This window comes from Rhinolophus hipposideros (genome assembly GCF_964194185.1).
Source record: "Rhinolophus hipposideros genome assembly, chromosome: 5".
Classification (NCBI taxonomy): Eukaryota; Metazoa; Chordata; class Mammalia; order Chiroptera; family Rhinolophidae; genus Rhinolophus; species Rhinolophus hipposideros.
The window spans coordinates 92,673,110-92,700,505 of NC_138051.1; the positions used below are offsets into that span (position 1 = coordinate 92,673,110).

The 27,396-nt window shown below is 46.1% G+C and overlaps 1 protein-coding gene across 3 annotated transcripts in view; it reads right to left on the reverse strand.

Annotated features, from left to right (window-relative positions):
• LGMN (legumain) overlaps positions 1-27,175 on the reverse strand; it is a 38,316-nt gene extending 11,141 nt beyond the window's left edge. Inside the window, exons 1-6 of one of the 3 annotated variants that reach the window (XM_081049623.1) lie at positions 27,053-27,175; positions 19,280-19,390; positions 11,286-11,452; positions 3,256-3,353; positions 1,776-1,857; positions 454-539 (exon numbers count right to left, since the gene is read on the reverse strand). In XM_081049623.1, coding sequence (XP_080905749.1) covers positions 454-539; positions 1,776-1,857; positions 3,256-3,353; positions 11,286-11,423 — 404 coding nt within the window. In that variant the 5' untranslated portion in view covers positions 11,424-11,452; positions 19,280-19,390; positions 27,053-27,175. Of the gene's footprint in view, positions 1-453; positions 540-1,775; positions 1,858-3,255; positions 3,354-11,285; positions 11,453-17,492; positions 17,736-18,654; positions 18,998-19,279; positions 19,391-27,052 lie in introns of those variants that run through there. The other 2 variants (XM_081049622.1, XM_081049621.1) reach the window with 2 other exon arrangements.
• Between the last annotated feature and the right edge of the window lie 221 nt (positions 27,176-27,396).

Consider the following 27,396-nt stretch of genomic DNA (forward strand, 5'->3'; position numbering starts at 1 on the left):
AAGAATGAAGGAACCCGGGGCGGACGGATGGCTCAGTTGGTTAGAGTGCGAGCTCTCAAAAACAAGGTTGCCGGTTCAATTCCCGCATGGGATGGTGGGCTGCGCCCCCGCAACTAAAGATTGAAAACGGCATCTGGACTTGGAGCTGAGCTGCGCCCTCCACAACTACATTGAAGGACCTTGACTTGGAGCTGATGGGCCCTGGAGAAACACACTATTCCCCAATATTCCCCAATAAAATTGAGAAAAAAGAATGTAGGACCCTGAATCATAGTATTAATTTGGTACAGAAATGGGCTGCCAAACGAAGCTGTCAGTCTTGTGGAGCCTGTCTTACATCAGCCGTTTCTCATGGTAAACAGGCCAGGAGCCAAGAATAATGCCTGTTTCAATTCCCTACTCTAAGGCGCCAGGTCATTCAGAAAAGGCTGACAGCCGTAGAGCAGACCTTACCTCTTCAAGACCTTTCCAGATCCTTTGCCCTTCACTGCATCTGCGTCACCTCTCAACACAGCAAGAAAATTCTGCGGGGTGACATCCTACAAAGAAAGGGGAGTTGAAATCAGATGCAGCTGCCATTCCAACTCCGAGCGTTTGCTGAGTCTGGAGCTGACCCAGGCCACCAGCTCACACATCTCCCAAGGCTCAAGGTTTAAGAACCAACATTTCAGAACTAAGAAAGACCCAAAACATGGTCAGTGCTTCTGGGGCATGTGCACTACCTTTTCTCAAATATCACCTCGTCTTTGGCTGATGGCAGCTAAGCAAGCCTGCCATGCCTTCATGACCATTATAAAGTCCATGTGGAGAAACACAAAGAAACTGGTGAGTAGGGACCAGTGGCAGAGGAAAAGCGTAACACCTCAGGGAGCCAGCAAAGAGGGAGCAGAAGTGTCAGCACTGGGCCCTCCCCTTTGCAAGCTGCTGCCTGAAAGGCAGAATCCCAAGGATATTCGATGTACTTAAATGAGATTTTGTAACTTGATACCAGATCATTGAAAAATGCAATACAGAAAAGCACAAAGGAAAAAAAGATCACCAAACATCCCACCACTTAGATTCCAGACATTTCCTAATATAATAATATAGAAACAATTTTGTAAAAATGTGATACTTATATTACACGTATGACGTGTACTTGAATTTAAAAGAGAAAACTGAAACTGAAAGAGTTGCTAAACTTCAGATAAACATTCCTAAATGATCCCTCTGATATTAGTTCCTAAAAGTTCACCAGCAATATAGATTCCTAGAAGATCCCTCAGAAATTAAGAAAATCAAGACGATGAAAACTATGAAGCTGAAGTCATTATGGTGCTTTTAAAAATGTGTCAATTCATACAGTCTCAACTGGAAGGGATATGCAATAATAATAATTAATGAAAATCTATCTCAGCAAAATCCGGAGATGCTTTGCACAGGGTTGGTGCTGATAACTGATTTTCGGAGAAGAGCCCAGATAATTCCTAATCATATAAACAGCAATACCTCAAGAAAACCAGAGATTTTCTGAGGACATCTAGTATTGGCTTAAAGTATAAAAGACTAGAAACTAAAAGTTGGTACTTACTTCTTCAACCGTTACCCTTTTATGTTCCTCTGCTTTCTTTTAGAACGCTTAGAAATTACTCCTTAAGCACCAATCTTATTACCCACACAAAACACTGACCAGGAATCAGCCTGGTGAGGTTCTAGAAATGAAGTGCACGGAAGAGGGAAAAATCATCATGGAAATGAAAAGAACCCCCGCCGGCCCCCAACCCACGCCACGTCACCTCGCCAGTGTAATCCTTCAGGACTCCCTCATATACATCCGAGCCATTGGGCCTGTTGATCACAACTCCAGGAGTGGGATTGCTGAAAATCAAAGGACACAACTGAAGCACCAAATCTGCCTAATGTCTGAAATCTCTCCCTTCAAAAACACGTGGGGCCGGTCCGGTGGCTCAGGCGGTTGGAGCTCCACGCTCCTAACTCCGAAGGCTGCCGGCTCGATTCCCACATGGGCCAGTGGGCTCTCAACCACAGGGTTGCCGGTTCAACTCCTCGAGTCCCACAAGGGATGGTGGGCTCCGCCCCCTGCAACTAAGATTGAACACGGCACCTTGAGCTGAGCTGCCGCTGAGCTCCCGGATGGCTCAGTTGGTTGGAGCGCGCCCTCTCAACCACAAGGTTGCCAGTTTGACTCCCGCAAGGGATGGTGGGCTGCGCCCCCTGCAACTGGCACCGGCAACTGGACCTGGAGCTGAGCTGCGCCCTCCACAAATAAGACTGAAAGGACAACAACTTGACTTGGAAAAAAGTTCTGGAAGTACACAATGTTCCCCAATACAGTCCTGTTCCCATTCCCCAATAAAAATCTTTTAAAAAAAAGACAACACGCCCTTGTTATGTATAAACATAGCAATGGGCCATGTGTGTCGGACACACTGCTCACTGCCCAAACGGTCACCAAGTGTTAGTGGCTTCAGCAGCTGGGGGATCTGGGACATCCCACAAGTCGAGTACTAGGCAGGAGCAGTGAAGGGCTGAGTCCTAACACCCAGGACAGGGACCAAGACCCAGGTGTGCCTGGCCTGCTTGGAAGCCACACAGCATTTCAGGGGTGAGACCTCAGAGCAAAACGACTTGCAGAAATAGGTCAGAAGACAAGGCTTTAATACAAGAGCTGAGGCGTGAGAGCTCAGAATGGACTATGAGCTGTCCTGTGATCACAGTACGGGCAGTACCCTTCGTCGGGGCTGCAGCAGGGTGACAGAGGAGCTAGGGAGACTAGCGCTGGTTGAGCTAAGTACGCATACTTGCTGTTCCTGATCTCCTCGAGAAATCAGGTAAGCAGCATGAGAGAACGATGTGTACAATTAGAGTCAACGAATAACAAATGTAAATAGGTATATGAAGAAGGGTAGTGGAATCTAACCTACAAACACGCCTTCTCCATACAGGCCACTGAGGTGTCCCCTCTGTGCTGTCCACCTGCTCGGAGGGCAGAAAGAAGCCCTGTAGAACCCAATGACGAGTTCTCCAAGCTGAGAAGGGACTTATGCTTCCAACCTGTCCAAAGCACCAGCCCCAAACATCCTTCAGCACCCACTATCCACGTCCCTGCCACCACCAGGGAGCCCCGAGTTATGTTCAAAGCCTTACATGAAGCAGCCCTGGGGAATTTCATCTGTGAGTCTGTTTATACCCTCATGTTAGGCTACTCATCGAAGGATTCCTGAGAGTCTATATGCATTAGCGCCCCATACTTACTCGTCAGAGTTGGCAATGTCATCGTACATCATCACAATGATCTGCTCGTCCGGAATCCCATTGCGGTGAACAATCTGGTAGGCATGGCACGCATCTGCCTGGGAGAAGTAATATCGTCAGGTGACACTTTGCCCAGGAGGAGGCCAGCTTCGGAGTTCTAACAAGCAACACGTTCTTTCTCATGGGAGTGGGCTGTGAATCATTCCCTATTGGTCAGGTCTTTAAGTGATTTTAAAACACATACATTTATATCTTTTCAACTTGATTTTTAATCCCCACGCCATCATCCAAGCTCTGATTCATGAGGCAGTTAATGCTTATGCAGCACACACGTACACACACATGCACACCTCTACCACATGTACCGGTAAAAAGGGCTTTGGAAAGAAAATCAATACTATGTCAGATTTAACCTACCCCTATGATGAAAGTGGAAGTCAGCATACACCCCACCCACTCACCTCAGCGACAAATCATCCTGTTATTTATTATTCCTGTCAGAGGCAGTTTCATTTAAAAAACAAAAACAAAAAAAAAAAAAAATCTTGGGAATAAATCTAACAAAAGAAGTGTAACACTTACGCACTGAAAATTATAAAATATTGTTAAGGGAAATAAAAGAAGATCTAAATAAACAGAGATATCTCACATTCATAGATCAGAAGACTTAGTACTATCAAAATTTAAGAAAAAGAAAAGATCAGCAGGCTTGACTGAAGAAATTGACAAGATGATCCTGAAATTTTAACAAAATTGCAAAAGACTTAGAAGAGCCAAAAATATATGAAAAAGAAGAACAGAGGTGAAGGACTTTCACTTCCCGATTTCAAAACTACTCAGGGGAAAGAACACTCTTGACAAATGGTGTTGGGATAATTTGGATATCCATATTCAAAAAAAATGAATGTAGGGCCTCACTTCATACCATACACAAAACTTAACTCAAAATGGATCACAGACTTACATGTAAAGACTAAAACAAAACTTTTGCAAGATAACTTAGGAGAAAAATCTCTGGAACCTTGAGTTAAAACTGCAAAGATGTTATAGATGACACCAAAAGCATGGTCTATGGAGGAAAAAAAAATTGGTAAGTTGGACATCGTCAAAATTTAAAACTTTAGTACTTCAAAGAAGTACTTTAAGAAAGTACTTTAAGAAAATGAAAAGACAAACAACAGAAGAAGAGAAAATATTTGCAAAACACATATCTGATAGAGGAATTGAATCCAGAACATATAAAGAACTCGTGTACCTCAATAAGACAATCAACCCAATCAAAAATAGAGAGAAGATCTGAATAACTATTTCACTTAAGAAAACATATGAATGGCTAAAAAGCACATCAAAAGATGCTCAATATAATTAGTTATTATGGAAATACAATTAAAGCCAGAACGAGATACCACAGCCAGACAGACAATAACAAGTGATGGTGAGGATGTGGAGAAAACGGAACCTCCATTCACTGTTTGAGGGAATGTAAAATGATGCAGCCACTTTGGGAAATAGTTTAACCTTTTCTTAAAAAGTTAAACATAAAATTTACCATCTGACTCAGCAATTCTATTCTTATATATCTGAATAGAGAAACAAAAACACTTATCCATGCAAACAGACTTGCACACAAGTGTTCTTAGCAGCACTGCTCATAATAGGCAAAAAATGGAAACAACCCAAATGTCCGTCAACCGATAAATGGACCGATAAAATGTAGTCTGTCCATACAATTTAAGACTCGTTGGCAATAAAAAGGAATAAGGTACTGACACATGCTACAACACAGATAAGCCTCAAAAACACTACGCTAACAGAAGCCAGACATAAAAAAAAAACACATGTTGTATGGATCCATGGATATGAAACGTTCTAAAACGGCAAATTTATAGAGACAGAAAGTACAGTAGAGGTTGCCTGGGGCTAGGGACTGCAGAGGGGCCCGCGGGGTCTTACTAGGGAGAGGAAAAGTTCTCAAACGGATGTATGGTGATGTTTGCACAACTTACTACGAAATCATGGAGTTGTCCACTTGAAATGGGTGAATTACATGTGATATGCAAAATACGCTTCAATACAATTGTACTTTAGAAAGGGCAGGTGCAGCGTGTCCCATTAGCGATCTCCTGCAGCGCATGGACTGCTCGCCACCACCCTGACAGGCAGGTGCTGTCTCCCCATTTCACAGACGGGGACAAGCTCGGAGAGGGCTCAGCGCTGGATCACGCCTTGTGCCCTCTTCCTCGCGCACCAGTCTCCAAGTCACATCGTGATTCTCTCCTGGGCCCTTGGAGGTACTTGGTTGCCTCTAACTTTGTTACTCATAGGGGTTCTTTGTAAGAGTTAAGTATTTACTGGCAATAGAAATAAAAGCAGGGTTAAATTAAGTCAAATAATCTGGAAGTGGTGTTGAAGGCTACTTCAACAGGAAGTCGTAGTGAATCACTTCCTTCCAACACATCTGACCTATAAGCATTTTTCCCTTAAAAACCGGAAAGACACACGAGGTCACATTTGAGAGGAGAGTATTGAGTAAGACTTGTCCCTCGGGACTACTGAACAGAGATTGTAGTGGCTCAGCGTGTTTCACGTACGTTAGGAGCTCTGACAGGCTTCCTGACGCACCCCGTGATTTCCTGCTGCAGGCCTCTGTCTTGACACGGTCTGCTCCTGCTGCCACCATCTCAGGCCAACTGCCAGTGAAACAACTGGCTTGGAACAAAGGCCCAACACAGGCGGCACAGCTTGGTCACAGACACTGTGAAGGCATCCACTTTCCAGCCAGGAAGGAGCTAAGAAGGGGTCCTCACGGTCTGCTCCTCTGGCACGTACCATCACCTCGAGACGCATGCCCTGAGTGCTGCCCGGGGGGCCCAGGGTCAGCGGCTTTACAGGCGTGCCTCAGTGAGCCCACCACCAACCTCACATCTTCCACAGGGAATCGGAGCTTTACAGTGAGATTATGTTATCTGTTCAAACGAATAAGTCACCAGGTAAGCGGAGAGCAGGAACAACACCGGAGGTCTGCGCTGGTCCAAAGCCCACGTTCCTTTGTGATCCTGCGCTGCCTCCGGCCTGTGCCAGCACAGCCCTCCTGAACTAACTGCGTCCCCTAACTCAGTTCGCTCTGCCCTCCCTCCGCCCGAATCCCTTCCTACCACGCCCTCTTTAAAAATGTGTCCTTCTTTTCTTTTAATAGAAGTGATCCTTTGCAACAACACGGATTAACCTCAAAACATTATACTAGGTGAAGAAGCCAGACACAAAAGATTGCATATTGTACAATTCCATTTGTATGAAGTTTCTAGAAAATGCAAAACAATATAGACAGAAAGCAGACCCGTGGCTGCATGGGGCAGGGACAAGAGCTGGAACTAACTGCAAATGGGCATGAAGGAACTTTCTAGAACGATGGAAGTGTCCCAAAACTAGACGGTGGCAATGCTTGCACCACTGTTGGAATTTACGAAAAATCACTGGCCTATACAATTATAATAAGTGAATTGTATGACATATAAAGTTATGCCTCAATAAAGCTGTTTTTAAACAGTGGTAATTCCACACATTTTAAAAAATATATAAAATGAAAGGTGGTCTTTCAGAAACGTGATGACTCTGCCACTGGACCCTCCATCGTCACGTCTACCTTCCAACTCCAATATGTACAAGTTGCAGACTTCTCCTCGACCTCTCTGCTCCCACTGAAACCTGCCTACCTGCCTGCTCAGCCCCTAGGACACAGATGCTCTTACAGCCTACCTGGGAGGAGGGGGTGGCCCCCTTCCTCTCCACTACACCCCCAAATCAAGGAGAGCAGAGGGGAGTGGGCGTCAGCGCTCTGACAGCTCCTCTCCTCCAACACAACACCAAACGGCTTCCTCCTTCAGAGCCCCCAGTAATGACCCCAAACCCCTTGTTCCTGGTAACACCTGGCTCATACCTGCCTCGCCTCCCAATTCCCATCATGCTCAGTTCTCCTGAGTACAGTGAGCTTCACCTTCAACTCACTTCAACAATCACCCCACTGCCCTACGCAGGCCTTCGATCTTCCTTCTCCGTGTGCTCAAATCTCTCGGTCCTGAAAGAAATGCTCCCCCAGCCCCATTCCTCCCTGGTGACCTACTTCTTTTTCCCTTCACGAGCCTGTGGGAGGACAGTGTCCACTGTCACCACATGCTGCTTGCACTTCGGAACCTCTCCCTCTCTTCTCCCCTCACTGCAGTCTGGCTTCCACCCCGCCCCTGCAGAAACCCGCCCTCACGGGGCCTTACCCACCCCACACTCAGGACACGGGACGCAGAACAGCCCACCAAAGTCACCGCAGACTGAACCCCTCTCTGTCATCCATGAATTTCCAGCCCCAAATGGAAACTGAGAAATCCAATTCAGTCAAAACAAAACATGGTTAAAATAACCATCACAACGCACTTAGCAGTGACTTAATCGTGCCTGGTGTCTTCATCTTCCCTAAACAAACGAGATTTGTGATCACGAGTGCTGTATTAATCCAAGGAAAATGTAAGCCTCTAGAAAAATGGAAGTTTAAAAGTCTGTATAGGTTCTACGGGGAAAGTTCTTTTAAATGGTCTCTGATTAATTAGCCTCCAAAGTGGATAAAGCGAGTGTTGGCAGCTGGCTGGGAACAGAACCAGGTCAACAGGGAGTGGGGCTGAAATCAGTGGTGACTCAGCAAACGAGTTTCCTCTCCTGTGGTCTAAGCAGCATCATTCTCACGTATTTAGGGACAAATATTTCAATCTGTGGCCACTTCTTTTGCATGGCTTCCCTTTAGTCTATCTCAATATTAACTATTTTACCCCAGGGAAACTAGCAACACTTAAGGGGGGAAAAAAGGCTGTCTGGGAACAAAGGGTAACTGGATACCTATACTTAATAATGTTTAACCAACTGTTTTTTTAAAGCTGGTTGTACACAAACCGGGGTGGCTGATGAATCAGCCAGCTGACGATCAGTGATCTGTATTGAATACCTTATCTTTCCAACTCGGGTAGAGAGGGAGGAGACTCAGGTTGCTCCTAGAAATGGGTCAGGTCTGTGGTTAAGTATTAAAAGCAAAAGGAATCATTTGTTATGACAACAAGGTTTTAGTCGAGCCAAATTTCCTATTTAGCTAACATACAAAAGCCATTCAAGAAGCAAGTCACTCAATAATCATCGATTTTAGAGCTGGTAGGGGTTCATCTAAACTAACCCCTTACCCAAGATGAAAACCGACACCCTGGGAGGGAAATGTGGCTAAGGAGGCACTGCCAGGCCACCCGGAACAGACTCTACGCCTGCGCTGTGCAGTACAGCGGCCACTGGCCACATGTGGCAATGAGCACTTTAAAGGTGGCCAGTCTGCCCTGAATGCCACGCAAGTATAAACACACCCTGGATTTTGATGACTTGGTACCAAAAAAAAAAAAAAAGTAAGGTGTCTTATTACCAACTCTTAATATTGATTACGAGGAAAATGATGAGTTTGGATATACGGGATTAAATAAGATAAACATTACAGTCACGTATTTTTTTTTCTGTTTTACTTTTTAAAAACGTGGCTACTAGAAAATTTACCATGACATAACGTGGCCGTCCTATCAGACAGCGCTGCTCCAGAGCTAGTTGGCCTGTGTTTGAATCCAGGCTCAACCACCTGTCACCTGTGCCACGCGGGTGAAGTGCTGACCCGTTCGTTCTACGCCTCAGTCCACTCATTTGTAAAGAGGAAATAAGAGCTGGACCTATTGCCTGTTAAATGAGTTCATCTGTGTAAAGGGCTCTTAGAAGAGAGCCCGCATGTGCTATAATAGCCTATACATCTTGTTTCTGAGAATTAAAAGATGAAATTACTTTTTAAACAGCAACTTTATTGAGATATAATTCGGACACCATGAAACTCAGCCTTTTAAAATATACAACCCAGTAATTCAACTATTTGCCTAACAAAAGGAGTTCATTATGTTTCACACAAATATATATGTACAACCGAGTGGTTTCTAGTATATTCACAAAATCATGCAACCCTCACCACTATCTAATTCCAGAACACTTTCGTCATCCCAAAAAGAGACCCCAGACCCATTAGCAGTCATTCCCATTCTCCCCTCCGCCCAGACCTTGCCAACTACTAATCTATTTTCTGTCTCTATAGACTTCCCTATTCTGGACATTTCATATAAATGTAATCCTACAATATGTGGTCCTCTGGGACTGGCTTCTTTTATTGAGCACCAAGTTGAAGTCTGTATCAGTACTTCATTCTGTGTTTTGTTTTCCCCTTTTTTGCCTCCCCTCCCAACTCCAGTTCAAACCATTGTTTCTCAGTCTAGTTGTGTAGGACTCAGCTCCCTGGCCCATGCAGGTATTATGACCCTTGCACTCCCCGCCCCACCCCCAGGCAGTCGGTCACCAGTTGTCGCCTCACAGCAGCTCACAGCAGCACACGCTGGCTGCCGGCCACTCACACTGGCCACCGGCCGCTCCTGGCAGCACATGGTAGCCCGCGGCAGCCCACAGCAGACCTTGGAAGCCTGTGGCAGCTCACATCAACCTCCAGCTGCTCACTGGCCCAGCTCCAGGGAGAGCCATTGTTCACAATCTTAGCTGTAGAGGGCACAGCCCACTGTCCCATGTGGGAATCAAACTGATGAACTCGGCAGGAGCGTGGCGCTCCAACCACCTGAGCCACCAGGAGACCCCACTTCCTTCTTTTTTATGGCCAAATAATCTGTCCTTTTATGGACAGACCACATTTCCCTTTGTATGGCTAGACCATTTTGTTTATCCATTCATCAGCTGATGGACATTTGGATTGTTTCCACCTTTGGGCTATGATCATTCAGGTACAAATTTTTGTGTGAACATATGTGTTCATTTCTCTTGGGTGTATACCTAGTCGTAGAATTGCTGATAATCCTATGTTTACCTTTTGAGAAACTACCAGACTATTTCCCAAAGCAGCTGCACCATGTTACATTCCTACCAGGAGGCTGCACTTGTAATGTATTGACAGATGTGGATTCTTTTCTCTCTAATTCCTGCTAGGCTGCTTTGGCAGAAATGCCAGGAAGGATGGGGAGGAAGGTGCAAGGGTAGAGCAGCAGGGCTGAGGCATGGAGGGCAAAGAGGCCTTGTGAGGCTCTGACCAGAGCCCCAGGCTTCAGTCATCTCTGCACCCCAACTTCTGTGTGGCCTCAGGCAAGTCACTTCCTCTCTTTAACTCTGTATCCTTACATACACAGTGAGATGTTGTGGACCAGTGAGTCGCGATTAGGGATATCTAGCAAAGGCTGGAGACATTTTGGTGGTTACAGTGGGGTGGGTGATGCACCCGGCGTCTAGTGGGTGGAGGTCAAGAATGCAGCAACATCCTACCACGCGCAGGACGTCTTACCCCTCTCACCCCCCACCCCACGCCAAGAATGACCTGTCAATAGCGCCAAGGTTGAAAACTTTGCATTAGATTGAGGTGGCCCCCCATAATGGCCATTTTGAGGAACTACCAAACTGCTTTCCAAAAATAGATGTACCATTTTATAATCCCCCCAGCAACATATGAGGAGAATTCCCATTTCTCCACATCTTCGCCAACACACATATTTTCGCCAGTCTAACAGGAGTATAGATGGCTTTTTAAAAAGTCTGTCCTAGGACCCGCCCAGTGGCTCAGGCAGTTGGAGCTCTGTGCTCCTAACTCCGAAGGCTACCAGTTCGATTCCCACATGGGCCAGTGGGCTCTCAACCACAGGGTGCTGGTTCAACTCCTCAAGTCCCGCAAGGGATGGTGGGCTGCGCCCCTGTAACTAGCAACAGCAACTGGACCTGGAGCTGAGCTGCGCCCTCCACAACTAAGACTGAAAGGACAACAACTTGACTTGGAAAAAAGGAGGTACACACTGTTCCCCAATAAAGTCCTGTACCCCTTCCCCAATAAAATCTTTAGAAAAAGAAAAAAGTCTGTCCTATTAACAATGTCCGGACTGTTTACAGAATGCCAGTGTTATAGAGAAAAAGCCCAGTCACTTTCTTACCTGGTGCCTATAATTATACCAGCCGTTTGAACCTGCGACAATGACCACCCAGTGCTTGCCTCCGTCCTCGGGATCATCTATGAGGACAGCACCAATCCCCAGGACCAAGCTGAGCCACACAGCTCCTTCCCAAATCATCCTGCACCGTGGAGTTCGACTGCAGAAACCTGAGAAGAGAAAGGCACAGTCAAGCCAAAAAGGAAGGACAAGAACAGAAGAATATAATTGTTGGCCCCTGAGAAAATATCACAGTAAATGGATCAAAAAATAAGACCATTTAATCGTCAGACAGAACATGCTGAGGGTATAAAAATGCTGACAGAGTGGAATTTTCTTTTCAGCTCTGCTGCCCCTTTCCCCAGATGGAGAAAGTTCTTTGGGGGAAACTTTCAAAGTTTTTGTCACAACTTATACTGCAGCAGATAAAACTCACCAACAAAATTCACCGTATTAGAAAAATGTCTACCCATCCTATGCACTGTTTGCAAGAAAAGAATATACATGTAATATATGCACAGAAAAATGTGGAGGGCAGACATGAAATGTAACAATTCCTGCTGGGAGGTAGGTAGAATTAAGGATGATTTTCTTTTCCATATCTATCTCTTTTCCTACAATTAATGTATATTACTTATACAATGAAATGTGTCAAAATTCGACATATGTTCTATATAAACACCAAGGGGCAATTTATAAGTTTGTGAGCGAGCTATGTGGATAAGCAACCGTCAAACATTGGCAGCCCACATGAATGTCTTTAAATGACACAACCCATTAACATGCATTCTGTGCAAAGGCAGGGAAAATATCTTAATCCCTGTTTTCTAGGAAGGGGAGCATGAAGCAAGAGAGAAGAGACTTGCCCAAAGCCGTCAACAGTTAGCTCTGGCCTTCCTACTGCTGCATGGTTTTGCAGCCCAAAACTATTCCTTAAAAAAGTACCGTGTTTTCCTGAAAATAAGACCGGGTCTTATATTAAGGTTTGCTCCAAAAGACGCATTAGGGCTTATGTTCAAGGGATGTCATCCTGAAAAACATGCGAGGGCTTATTTTCTGGTTAGGTCTGATTTTCGGGGAAACACGGTACCTGCCCAATTTTATACTCTATTGCCAAAACTTTAAATAAAGCTTTAAAGCACCAAAGGCAGGACTAAGGCTAAGTCCTGGCCACCGTGCATTACTCAGATCAGACCCTGCCCTGCGTCCCAAATACGTTATTCTAAAAAATACCAGCCTTCCTGAGACAGAAGCCAGGCCTGTCACTCGAGATAAGAGGAAAAACCGTCTTTGAGATGTAGGAACTCAGAGCAGAACAGTCTGTGAGGCTGACCTCTGCCTCCAATGCCATTTGGAAAACAGTGCTCGTTCACTCATTCCCTTTTTCATTCGCTCACTCATTCATTCACCCACCCACCAAACAATGTGCTGGGCGCAGGGGAGGCAATAGGGACAGGACAAAGTATCTGTCCTTGAAGAGCACCAGCCAGCTAAGGCAGGAACCTCCTCTCTACCGAAGAAACCGACCCCCACACTCCGAACACAGCACTGGGCTAAAACTCAAAATGGTGGCTTTGCCTCTTAAGTGAAGAAAACAAGAAACCTCGAGTCTGCTCATAGTTTAAAAACCTAAGAGCACCTCAGGTCAGTGCTTCTCCAACTTGACTGTGCACCCAGGTCACCTGGGGGTCTTGTTAGCATGCAGATTTTGATTCGCTGGGCCTGGGCAGGGCCTAAGACCCTGCATTTCTTTCTTTCTGTTTTTTTTAAAGACTTTATTGGGGAAGGGGAACAGGACTTTATTGGGGAACAGTGTGTACTTCCAGGACTTTTTTCCAAGTCAAGTTGTTGTCCTTTCAATCTTAGTTGTGGATGGTGCTGTTCAGCTTCAAGTTGTTGTCCTTTCGGTCTTAGTTGTGGACGGCGCAGCTCAGCTCCAGGTCCAGTTGCTGTTACTAGTTCCAGGGGGCGCAGCCCACCATCCCTTGTGGGAGTTGAGGAACCAGCAACCTGGTGGTTGAGAGCCCACTGGCCCATATGGGAATCGAACTGGCAGCCTTCGGCATTAGGAACACGGAGCTCCAACCGGCTGAGCCACCGGGCCAGCCCCGAGACCCTGCATTTCTGACAAGCTCCAGGAGATGGCCAGGTTTAATGTAGCAGGCAGGCCTTTATGCTAACCCTGGCGGCCTCCAGTCCACGTCTGCCCCGAAGCCCAGCATCCCGACACTGCTCTGTCCCCACAATGTCTCCTCCCCAGGACTCGATTCCTAATCGGTAAACTGACTTGGGCCAAATTCAGGGTTCTTGAGCTCCGTCACAAGGTCTGTGGATGGATGGGTCACTTCAGCAAGGTATCCCACATTTGTTTTTACAATTATCCTTAAACGTCCAAGTGTTCTCGTTTGTTTAGTTTTTGTTTTGTAGTATGGGGCATAACAGACACCAGGGAACAGATAGATGAGGGCAGCAGACCGCGGCCAGAACCCCCCTGGTCTGTTAAAGTGTTAACGTACACCTGAGGAAGCTCCCCCATGTCCGCCAGACCTGACCACAGTTCACTGTGGGGCTGGGAGGTAAGAGGAAAAGGTGCAACTATACAAACGTAAGAAGCAACAGTGAGGTCAGGCAGGAGAGCCAAAGAGCAAAAGCATCCCATCCCCAAAGCTCCCCAGCAGCCCCCACGAGGGAGGTGTTCCAGTGATTACTAAGGCCATGCACCCAGCAGCTGCTGGCTGGGCTGACGCCTCCCTGGGAAGCCTTCCCCGGGTAGGAGAAGGCAAACTTTTTCTGAAAAGGGCTAGATAGTCAATATGAGCTTTGCAGGTCATGCCATCTCTGTCACAACGATTCAACTCCCCCACTGTATCGCGAAAGCAGCCAGAGACAATCTGTAAACCAGTGGACACGGCTGTTCCAATGAAACACGTGGTCTCTTTGGTCTGCCCTGGGGAATGAGTCTGTGCCCTCAGCCCACATGAAAGGTACAGCCTGGCTGGTGTTTTATTATCTTGCATTGACAATCATTAAAGGGGCTCCCTGGTTTGCACACCAGTCTCTCCTGAGTTCGGTTCATGTGACTTAATCCCAAAGAGGCTCATTCCTCTGGAGGCAGAGGTGTGTGACTTCTACCCTTTATATTTAGGGACAAAAATAAATAAATAAAATACTGGAATCAAATGGTTGGCCTGACTGTGAACAATAGAATGAACACTACCAGTTAAATTGCCTAAATTAGCAATCAACACAACAGGTACTGCAAAAGCAGCTCCAGGTTACTTTTAGAAATTCAAGTTTACCTTTCACTTTTCTACTAATATACCAGCAAGTGACTCCTCAGGGAGGAAAAGTGCCCTATAAGTAGACAAAGATACTTTCGTAGATAACATTTGACGATGGTTCCCCTTTACCGTTTTTTTTTCTTATAAACACAGAATGTGGTTCCTTGAACATAATGGCAAGTTAAAAGCCTCAGTATGACACTGATTGGAAAAACCCAGCCTTCCTGAGACCACTTAAAAAACACATACACTAATCCTATTTGGGGAAACACTGGGGCCTGGGGTGAAGATGAGAGGTGAAAGTACTATCATCATCCCATTCCCCTCAGCAATGAATGAACACATCTCAAAGCAACTGGCCTCCAACAGCAGTTTCCAGATCAGCGATACTCATGACAAAGTCACCAATAATCTTGCAATATGCCTATTATTCTGGTTTTATCAAAGTGTAAGATCCAGGAAGTAAATGATCCCTGCTAAACTAGCTCTGTATGACTGCTGTTTGCAGTGTACCCACCGATCCACCCAACAAATGGCCTGAGTACCCACCAGGGGCTCACGGGCACTCAACAGGGAATCAAACGGACAAAACCCTGCACTATGCTGACCTTTTAGTGGGAAGAGACGGACCATTGAAATGCGCGTACACGGGCTGTCAGGTGATGATGAGCGCCTGGGAGAAATTTAAGGCAAGAGAGGGAGTCCCAGCAGGAGTGTGAGGTATCGTTTTCAAAAGTGGAAGATTTTAAGAACGTGAAGGAGCCTGCCCGTTTGTAACAGCAAAAAAGAAAACACTGGAAGCAACATAAATGGTCATCTACAAGGACTGTCTAGTTAAATCATTAGGGTACATCCTTATAATGTGGTACTGGGACGCTTTTAAGAAGAATAAGGCCAAGCACGGAAAGATCTACAAGGTGTACTGTTAGGGGATATGTTTTCAGTCTGCTAACAGTTTGCGGAGGAGAAAATGATCCAGACAGTTGAGCTCTAACCAGGGGAGAGAAGAAAGTTCTCCCCAAGAGTAATGTTGCACAGCGTGGGAGAGGGGGATATTTGTGGTTATATGCTCTGAGACACGCAACGTGAGGGGCACTTTACACACGCCTCGCATCAGCCTTGAGCCAGTCTCCTTACTCCCTGCAGACACTTGAGAAAACTGGCTCAGAGGTAGAGAAACTGACCGGAAAGTGGCACTGCTGATGTGACACAGATCTGACGCCAAAGACTCCTTTTTCCACTACCTCACCTCGCTTGTCATAAAAGAGTTGTTGATGTGAACATCGGGGAGGCCCTGTAACCCCACTTGGGGCCCAAGGACAGAGCAGCCTCTGCACTTCCCACGGTGCCCTTCTAAGGCACTCGTGGGCAAACCATATAAAGAGCTCTTCTCTTAGAAGAGCCCATCAAAGCGAGGCTGAGTCACACAAAGTCAAGGTGAACGGACAAGCCTTCAGGACGAAATCTCACCACCCTCCAATGATGAATCCTCTCCTGTTCCCTCTTGGTCCTAGGACCCTCTCAGGTTACCAGGCTACACTAGATCTGTGATTCAAATGAACAATTCTGCTTGACTTCAAGAAATGTACCATCAAGTGGGGTTCGATTCATTTGGGAGGTTTAGGGCAGAGCACCCATTCGAGATAAACTGTCACCAACAATACAAGAAATAAGGTCACAGTCACATAACTAACTGTGTAGCACAGTCAAGTTCAAACCCAGGTCTGACACCTAAGACCACACCTTAACCACCGTTGGGTGTGACCTCTCACTGCCATCTCTGATTTGCTACTGGATCTTGGTTACAAAGAGTGAACCTTCAAAGCCAAGCTAGATAACAACATTTGAAAAGAGCCTTCCAAACTGGAATGTCTTTGATCCTACTCTGCTTTCCAGAGGTTTACAATAAAATCATGCAAGTGGTCCCTGGCTGACAACACGCAAGAGAAACAAGGACAGGTGACAAGGATTCCCCTCCTTGCCAAACTTGAGTCAAGTTCCTCTGAGCCCTCTTTCTAACCAAGCCTTGAACTGCTGAGCTCAGTTTTGGCAAAAACCCCGTGAGAATCCCTCACCTTTGATATCTGATCAAGTTCCTCTTAGTAATTTTCCAGCCACTGACCCTCTCACACTGCTTGGTTGTATTCGGAGTTGAGCTCAGTTCTAGAGTAGAGTCTCTGTCTCCCTAACGAAATAGTTGGAATATAGGAAAACCCGTCTTGCTGTTTTTAATGTCCATTATAAAACAGTGTTGTAAGAAACATCCTAGCACTCCTCTCCTTGTACACATATGTCTGTTTCTCTAAGCTACTTTCTAGAAGTGGAACCACTGGGTCTTAAGATCCCCGTTTTGCTAGTAGCTATACTGTTCTAAGGTACACTTCCACTCGTGGTGAATCTTTTCCTCAAATACCTAACATCTCTTGATAACATCAAACTTTATCATTTCTAATTTGATGGATATAAAGTGCTCTAACTATGGGTTTAATTTGCATTCCTGAGTTACAAGAAAATTTGAGTCTTATATGTTTAATCATTCTGATTTCAACACCCTTGATACATGTGACAATTTCTGCATCATAAATGAGGATTCAAATTACCGTCTACAAAGCACCTTCTGCGGTTAAAAAAAAAAAAAGACAGGGCATTTCCTCAGATAGTCAAAGGTTGGAAAACCCGAGGGACAGAGTTCACGTCAATATTTTTACTGAACAATACTGGGTATGGTGTATTCCACCTCCTTAACAGCTGACAAACTCTTCTCTCCCTTCCCACTCCAACTCTCTTTAAAACTCTCAGCAAGTCTCTAGGGGAATTACTGCAAGGAGCGCCCTAGTGTGGCCTCTCTCCAATACTTTTCTACACCACAGAGTATCTAAGACACACGTCTACCGAATTCAGCGTTCAGGACAAAATCCAAATCTCTTACGGCGGCACAGGAGGCCCAGCAAGACGGACCTCTCCATTCTCACGGCTCCTGAAATCCACCGCCCACAGGAAACCCCTTGCTCCTCCCAGGCTCCAGGCTCCACCTCCCAAATCATTGTTCTTTCCAAGCCTTCACTATGCTGTTTTCCAGGTGAAACATTCTTCTCCTCCTTTATCTCACTCGCTCCTGCCCATCTCTCAAGCTCCATCCCTGCATCCCCTTCTCGGCCAAGCTCTACCCCTTCCCACTGGGTAGATGCTGCCCCTGTGCAAATCTGTACCCTGGCCCTCGTCACGCTGGAAGGCTTCACTGTATCCTGCCTCTCCCCTTTAGGAAATAATTCCAGCTCAAAAAGCTTAGGAAGGCTCAAGAAACGTTTACTAACGAATGCGGCCCCCCCCCGTGATGAAAATTGGGCTGTTGCACTACTCCACTCACTACACACCACAGGGCAAGGCTCAAACGCTGGGCATTGATTGTCACCTAGTAAGCAAAGCACCTGACACTAAGTTCCTTCTGCTGGCCTCCAGATTCCACAATTCTCGGCATGAAACAACCCATCTGGGTGTAACCTCAACTCCGACAGTTGGGGACAGGGGACCAAATCCTGCTAACTTTCACTTCCACGGTTCGTGTGTGTGAATCATCCTACAATCCCCCAGCTCACATCTCTGAGAACTAGAGCTTCCCCGACTTCCCACAAGGAATGTTTCTGTGAGTTTGAGAATTTTTGTTGTTTTCCTTCACGGGCCTTCCCCTTAGGCTACGGAGAAGTGACTAGAAACGGGTGCAAACCTCCGATTTAAAAGCATCAACAGCCTGCACTGTCCCTCGACCGGGAAGGTCAGAACCACGCCCCCGAGCCCCCCGAGCCCCCCGAGACCCCGCCGGCCTCCCCCGGCTGCGGGACTCGAGCATCCGCCCGGTCCTCGCGCGCCGGTTTCTCCCTGCGCTTGGAGGAGGAGCCTGGGCTCCCAGCCAGAGCACGCCCAACAAAGCGAGCCCACCACCCCGCGCGGGACAGCGGGCTGGCAGGTCGCAGGGCGTCCCCGAACTCCGCAGAGTGCAAAACGGTCATTCATAAAGGGCCGGGGGCGATGACAATCCCGGCCGTGAGGCCAGGAGCCTCGGCAGACGCGCGGCCCTTGGCCCCGGATGTTACCTCTTGTGGCTGACCGCGACGGCGATGGGGGTGACAGGATCGTGGGAAACCCTCGCGGCGCGCAGACTCCGACGAGCCACCTCCAGGCGTCCGCCCTGCAGTGATTGCGGCGCAGCGCCCTCCGCCTCTGTTTTGAGGACCGACTGCACCGCGGTGATTGGCGAAGCTTCCCGGCGGGCGTCGGCGAAAGCCAATAGGAGGCGGGGACGGGGCTGGCGAGCTAAGAGGACTACAAGTCCCAGCGTGCAGCGGCGGGGGTTTGGGGAGGCGGGGGCCAAAGAAACTGGGGTCAGGGGACTAAGGGCGTTCGGGACCCGGGGGCGTGGTGATTCCGGAAGTGCCCGTCGCCGGATGGAAACCCGCGCGCAGAGCACTTTAACGCTCCCCCGCCCCATCACCCAGACGTCGCTGTGACTTCGGTGGTCTGAGTGTGGCCCGCGTTTTGGAATCTTTAAAGAATCCCCTGGTGTTTGGGGTGTGCGAACCCGTTTAAGCCTTCAAAGAAGCCTACGAGAGGCAGGCGTTGTTACTGTCAGGCACTGCTATTGTCATCCTGCCTTCACAGGTAGAGCAACTGAGAGAGAGTGTATCAGGGACATTAATTTTCTTAAGGTCACATACCTACCTCTACAGTGGCCGAGGCCGAACTCGGACCCAGGCAGTCTAGTTCTGGAATCCCGGGCTCTCCTCGCTCCCGATGCGATGCGACTTCGCAGACGTCGGTTATGATAGGGAACTGGAGAGAAAAGAGAACTGCTATGCACGCGATGGCATGTGGTAAAGAACAGTCAAGTGCATTGAATGGCATTGATTTGAGGGCGTGAGTTCAGTCCTGCCCAAAGACATCACGGGCAAGATCGAGGGCGACATTCATGACTTATCTCGCTTGACCTTCTATAATCTTTTGCTATAGTACGTCATGGGTCAGCAAATTTCTCCTATTTTTGTAATTAAAGGTCTTTGAGAGCAGGACCTCACCCGTTAGCTTAGGTGTGATCTTTGGCTGTTTTTGCGAACACGGCAGAGTTCAGTAGTTATGTGAGACACCATATGGCCCGCAAAGTCAAAAATATTTACGGTCTGACCGGTGACAGAAACTGTTTGCCAACTACTGCGGTTAAGTAATTGGCCCAGGATCACACCTCGGAAGCGACCACGAGCTTCAAGCCTAGGTCTGTCCAAGTCCACGGCCAATTCTCGTGACCACCGTGCGTTCACAGTCTCAGTGGGGAGCATGAGGAGTTCCTTCAGCCATTCGTTCAGTAACGTATTCAGCGGATGTCCCTTATGTGCCAGGTGCAGCTGAGTGTTGAGAGAACTAAGATTCCCTTCCTTCCCCTTGGGAATTCACTGTCGGGTCAGAGAGGGCTTAACCACTCCCCTAACCCACCCAGGATAAATAGTGGCCTTTGGCCGGTTAGGCTGTCACAGTTGAAATGGAATAAATAGGGTGACCTGCTGCCAGGCATGTTGAGGCAAACAAAAGTCTGGGGACAGACCCCGTAGTCTCCTTCAGCAACAGTGGGGGCCGAGAGCCCATAGTGTGGGACAAGAGATGGTGGCTGGCAGTCCAGGGCCAATGGGAGGTTGCCATGGTGATGGTCAAATGAGCCTCAGAAGAGGCCGCAAAGTGGCTAAAGTGGGCCAGCCAGAAGAAGGAGGCTGAGATGGGAGAGGCCTGGAGTGGGAACTGGGGGCACATGGTGGACTCTGCCATCACGCTACCTGGATTCAAAATGCCAACTTTACCATTTGCAAGCCGTGTGACCTGAGCAAGTTACTTGGCTTCTCAGCCTGCGTTTCCTCAGCTGTAAAATGTAAAACGCAGCACCTATTTCATAAGATCCCTCTGAGAGTTAAATTCAACACAGTGCTTAGCACTAAGTTTGTGCCCCCTAAATATTATCTACCCCCTGGATTAAGGGGACACCTTTGGCTGCTGGGCTATAACATAAATTAATAATTCTGATGAAGAAAAGAAGGTGGGAATTCTGTGACCTTGAGCACTGCCTGTGCCATCGTGGGATGGCAGCACAGTGTGGGAAATGCACCAATGGGAAGCACCAGGAACAGAGAGGCAGGCATTGAAACGGGTCCAGAGTGGCAGGACAGCACAGGGAAAAAGAGGGAGTCAGGATCCCTGTAGGCATATAGGCATGGGGACCTCCCCATCAATGCCTCTGGCAGAATTCTCACAAGAACAGTCCCAGTGTGGGACTCTTTCTACCACACAGTGCAATCAGAGGTCAGTGAGGCTCATGCCAGCTATGAATAAATGACATCACAAGAATGGGGAAGATAACTGTCGTCCCCAGAGATAGGAGCCATTTCAGATTTATGATCTAATATAGATTAAGTGAGAGATGAAGATTATAAAGCAACAAGCGTTGGGGAGAGTGTGAAAGAAATTGGTTAGGTTTGGAGTAGGGTTTCTCAACCTCAGTACTATTGACATTGGGACCGGGTAATTCTTTGTTGTGTGTGGAAGGGTGGGGTGCCATCCTGTGCACTGCAGGATGTTTAGGAGTAGCACACCTTCCACAATTTGTGACAACTGAAAATGTCTCCAGATGTTGCCAAAAGTCTCTTGGCTGGGGGGAGCAAAATCCACACTATCCCCCATGTGGAGAACCACTGGTTTAGAAAAAGCTAGGGATGAATGTATCATTCATTCATTCATTCTGTTTGCTCTGGTTAAAGGTTAAAGGCATGGACTCTGGATTCAGACTCCCTGGGTTTCAATTTCAAATCTGCCACTTCCTGGCTGTGTGACCTTGAGCAATCACTTCACCTCTCTGTGCTTCATAGGGTTATTGTAAAGATCAAACAAATTAATATATGTAATGAAAAAACTAAGAGCAGGCTCCAGCCAAGTGTCAGATATTTACGGCGTGCGTAAGTATTAGGCACCAGTCCGAACCCTGAGGGTCTTTACTGTCCATTCTCCCCACTGCAGGCAGACTGAACTTGTTTTTAAACAAGTGAATATTTCAATTGAAGTGTAACATGTTAAAAAAAAGTTCAACAGAGCCAATTTGAAGATCTAATTGGCTTTATTAAGCGATTCATGAATTGGGGAATATCCCATCTAGCAACCAAAAGAGGTGCCCGAGGGGTAGTACAAAGTGGAAGGTTTTTATAGGAAGCGGAGGGAGCAGGGGGGAAGAGATATTAGTGAAAGAAAAGGAAGCATTATTTTGGGGCCAAACATCTTTTTTTGGGGGGGGTAAAAAAGGGGAAGGGTTTTTACCATGCACATTGCCTCTTCTTCTTGTGGGGGATAGAGAGGGCCTGTGTGACAGAGTACCTTACTGGTGCTTGGCCAGAAAATTCCAGACTGGTTAATTAAAATCCTGTTTCTGGGAGAGGTTAAAATTGTAATTATATCAGATATTAAATGTAGGTTTGGTATTATGGGCTTTTAGCTTGAGTGGCACTATTTTGGGCCTGTGGTCTTCTCTTTAACACTTATATAGAGAAAAATACACAAATTATTAATATGCAGTTCAGTAAATTTACACAAAATGAACACATCTAGGTAACCAGCACACAGATAAAAAACTGAGCCTCGGGGCCGGCCCAGTGGCTCAGAGGGTGAGAGCTCCATGCTCCTAACTCCGAAGGCTGCCGGTTCGATTCCCACATGGGTCAGTGGGCTCTCAACCACAAGGTTGCCAGTTCAATTCCTCAAGTCCCACCAGGGATGTTGGGCTCGGCCCCCTGCAACTAGAAACGGCAACTGGACCTGGAGCTGAGCTGTGCCCTTCACAACTAAGACTGAAAGGACAACAACTTGAAGCTGAACGGCACCCTCCACAACGAAGATTGAAGGGACAACAACTTGACTTGGAAAAAAGTCCTGGAAGTACACACTGTTGCCCAATAAAGTCCTGTTCCCCCTTCCCCAATAAAATCTTTAAAAAAATAAAAAAATAAATTAAAAATAAAACAACAGCCTGGCCAGCACCTCAGAAGCCTCTCTTGGGCCTCCTTTAGATAATTTTTCAATGTTTCATACCTTTCCTTCCGCTGGGCATTTAATGATGCTGTTCCCTCTGGCCCCCAACTCCCTTTGTTTTTATTCTGATGAAATACTAGACTTTTTTTTTCTTTCAATTTCTTTTTTATCATAGCAAAATATATCTAACATAAAATTTGCCATTTTAACCATTTTGAGGTATACAGTTCAGTGGCATTAATTACATTCACATTGTTGTGCAACTGTCACCACTATCTATTTCCAAAACTTGTCATCATGGTTTCCAGCTCAAAAACCGTTATTCTTTCCATTCTTTCTAGAATAAAATTCTAGCCAGCTGACTCTTGCCTATCTATAAAACCTCGTTTCCTGCCACATGACTCACTCCAGGCCACCCAGTGGTGTTCTGGCCCTGACATGTGCAGTTCCCTCTTCCTGGAATGCCCTTCCTCTTCCAGTCACACAGCTGCCCAAATGGTCTCCTCCCCAGACAGGCTGTCTGAGGCCAGCCGACCAAAAATAGTACACGAACCTCCATCACGCTCTAGCCTTTACTTTGCTTTACTATCTCACTTTATACATTTGGTAGCTCATTATTTCCCGAAGTCACTGTTTTAATGTAAACACTTAAGCTTATGAGAAAAAGACTCGATTTTTGTGGAGTCCGCTCAGCAATGCTATGTGTCTCAGACTTCTACCACCAATGGCGGGGAAAAAGTTTAAGGTCTTTTGGTTTATTTGTGTCATGTAACACTGTGGACAATGAATTACGTGACCCTTTTCAGATGACCTTCGTGCAATATTTCCATGCAAAACAAATCAGGATGTACTAGGAAGACCAGGATGGCCCATAGGAGTTGTCATAGATCAGGTCCCTGGAAGCAAAGCCAGAGAGCGATTCTTGTGCTTGTGAGTTGTTAAGGGCCTGCTCTCAGGAGAAACCTGGGGGAAGGAGAGTGGGGGAAAGGAATAGGGCAAAGGAAGAAGCTCTGCAAAGACGTGGGTTCGGTGTGGGCCTCGGCCTGATCCGACGATGAGCTTTGGAGCCCAATTTATACCATCCAGGTTGTTCCACCCAGAGGCAAAATGGCTGAGCCGTTCATCCCACATCAGTCCATCACTTGGCCATTAGGAGGAGTGTAACCTCCCAGGCATCCCCTGGCAGGGAACAACTTTTCACAGCCAAGGACAGAGTGGGAACCCCCCCTGAGGAGGGTGCAGAATGAGCTCTAAGCAGCTACCACCGCAGGCAGACGGAGACTCACTGGCCCAGTGAAAGGGACCTGGGCAGGGCACCAAGACCATCCACAATCCTGGAGCCATCACAACTTATGTATGACACTAAAGTCAGGTGTATATGATACTTTTTGGTCATACTGTTCTGTTTATTTTTGTTTCTTTTAATAGACTATATTTCCTAGAGCAGTTTTAGGTTCATAGGAAAATTGAGCCGAAAGTACAGAGAGTCCCCATATACCACCCCCGGCCACCCACATGCGCAGACTCCCCACCTATCAACATTCCGCACCAGAGAGCTGAGTTTATTATGATCGATGAACCCACACTGACACGTCATCATCATCCAAAGTCCAGTTTACATTAGGGCTCACTTGGTGTTGTACGTTCTGTGGGTTTGGACAAATGTCTAACTCTATAGTGTCACACAGAGTACTTTCACTGCCCTGAACATCTTCTGGGCTCCACCTATTCACCTCTCCCTAAGCCCTGGCAACCACTGATCTTTTTACTGTCTCCATCCTTTTTCCTTTGTCCAGAATGACATAGTTGGAATCCTACACTATGTAGCCTTCTCAGATTGGCTTCTTTCACATAGTAATATGCATTCAAGTTTTTCCATGTCTTTTCATGGCTTGATAGTGCATTTCTTTTCAGCACTGACTAATATTCCATTGCCTGGATGGACCACAATTTATCCATTCATCTACTGAAGGACATCTTAGTTGTTTCCACATTTCAGCAATTATGAATAAAGCTGCCGTAAACATCCATGTACAGATTTTGTGTTGACATAAGTTTTCAACTCACTTGAATAAATACCAAGAGCACAACTGTTGTATGGTAAGAGTATATTTAGTTTTGTAAGAAACAGCCAAACTATCTTCCAAAGTGGTTATACCTGTACCATTTTGCATTCTCCCCAGCAGTGAAGGGGCGTTCTTATTCTACATTCTCACCAGCATTTCGTGTTGTCAGTGTTTGGGATTTGGGCCATTCAAATAGGTGTGGAGTTAATCTGCATTTCCCCAATGACACAGGATATTGAACATGTTTTTATGTGCTTACTTGCCATCTCTATATCTTCTTTGTTAGGTGTGTCTGTTCAGGTCTTTTGCCCATTTTTTAACTGGGTTGCTCATTTTCTTGTTGAGTTTTAAGAGTTCTTTGTGTATTTTGGAAAATAGTCCTTTATCAGATATATCTTTTGCAAATATTTTCTCCAGTCTATGGCTTGTCTTCTCATTCTCTTGATTGATTTATTTATTTATTTATTTATTTATTTATTTATTTATATCTTTTTTTAAAAGATTTTATTGGGGAAGGGGAACAGGACATTATTGAGGAACAGCGTGTACTTCCAGGGCTTTTACAAGTCAAGCTGTTGTCCTTTCAATCTTAGTTGTGGAGGGTGCAGCTCAGCTCCAGGTCCAGTTGCCATTGTTAGTTGCAGGGGGCGCAGCCCACCATCCCTTGAGGGAGTTGAACAGGCAACCTTGTGGTTGAGAGCCCGTGCTCCCACCAACTGAGCCATCTGGCCACCCAGGAGCTGAGTGGCAGCTCATTGACTTCATTCTAGTTGCGGAGGATGCAGCTCAGTGGCCCATGTGGGAATCGGACCAGCAGCTCTCACTCTAACCAACTGAGCCACCTGTCCACCCCTATTTATATTTTTAAAAAGCGTTTTACCCAACATGGATGAACCTTGAAAACATTATGATAAGTGAAAGGAGCCATTGTAAAGGTCATATTTGTATCACTCCATTTATATTAAATGTCCACTAGGCAAATCCATACAGTGAGAAAGTAGATTGATGGTTGCCAGGGGCTGAGAGAGAATGGAGTGTGACTGCTAACAGTACAGAGTTTCTTTTGAGGGTAATGAAAATATTCTGAAATCAGATAGTGGTGAAGGGTGCACAGCTGTGAATATACTAAAAAGCACTGAATTGTATATTTTAAAAGTGAATTTTATGTTATATGAATTGTTTCTCGATAAAGTTGCTTTTTAATACTTTGTACTATAGAGCTAAGAAGTATAAAAATTTTAGTTGAATATTTTCTATAGACATTTTAAATAAAAAGTTGGGTTTCAGGTCAGAACACGACTTCCATATTTACATAACTTCCATATCACTCTCCATTTTAACATGAAAGCTACCTTCAGTTCTTTCTGGGAAAAGACTGGGTATAAACGAACAGATAAAGACAGAAATGCCTGCTTTATCTTTGTATTCCCCAAGGTCTGGGCATTTTCACGGGTGCCTTTGCAGTATATTTTCAGCAGCAAGAGTTAAACCGAGAATGTGTGGTTGGAATCCAGCCCCAGGGGTTATAAGTCACATGTCCCATCTGCTGAGTCTTGGTGAGGAACTCCTAGTTACCAACACAATCAGTCAACATATTCGCCTTTGGGCTAGTAAGCACTTCTTAGTCATGTGGCAGATGAACTTCACAGTCTTTGACTGTCTCTAACTGTGTGGGCTGGTCCAGGTCAGGTGACTTGTTTAGATTAACTCAGCTCAGTGGAGCCAAGCATTTCCCCTAGAACCAGGTCCTAGGTTAAGCCTCTTAGCATTTTGACCTGCCCAGAATGTCAAACCTTAGTGTGCACTGATAGGAAGGTTGATAAAGAGTTCTTAGACTCCTGGAATCAGAAGGCACCTTCGAGGAGGCAGGTAGAATGGAAACCAAATGAACTACCAGAGACATTCTGGGCAACCGTGGGTGAGCGGCTCTACCTCCACTTTTTCTTATCCTGAAAATGAAAGAGTTGAACTCAATGATCCCTAAGATCTCTTCCCACTTTAACAGGTCAGCCAGTCTACAGCTTCCCAAACTGACACAGAGTGTTTACCTTGCACTCTCCAAAGAAAAATAATAAAAAAACAACTACAATTACTACCATTTTCTATCACCTCATTTCCAGAAAGAAAGGACATACTAACTGGAAAAAAAAGTAGGAAAGAAAGAATATCAGAATAAAATACAGTCTTTGTAAAAAATAAAAAACAACCCAGATTTTATTTATCCATCATTGAAGGAGATAATTGAGGGGATGTGTCTGCCGGTTATGGTTGAGCTGGAGGTGGGCAATCAAAGGCTCCTGACTCCTTCCCCTATCCTGAAGACCAGGTTTCCCCCAGAGCACACGAAATGTTAGTCCCCTCCCTGTGGAATTACCTTTGAGAAGAAGTCTTTGCTCAAGCTACTAGCTGAGGAAGACACTGCAGCTCCGCCAAAATTCTCTTGGCAGATCTGGTTCCCCCCACCACACCTTGCTCAGTAATCACTGCACAGCAGTACATAAGAATTGGTCCACTCTGTGTTTTTATCCAGTTCCTCAAAATATTGCAATTGTTAGCACTTAGCAAATATTGGCTGAATACCAAATGAACGCATGAAAGTTAATCAGAAGAACCCTCTGGTTTCAACTTTCGGTAACCTTCTTTCTAGATTTAATGAAGTCACTTTCTGACTTTTGGATGTAGAATTTTAGAACTGGAATAACTGGATAGCAGATAGCC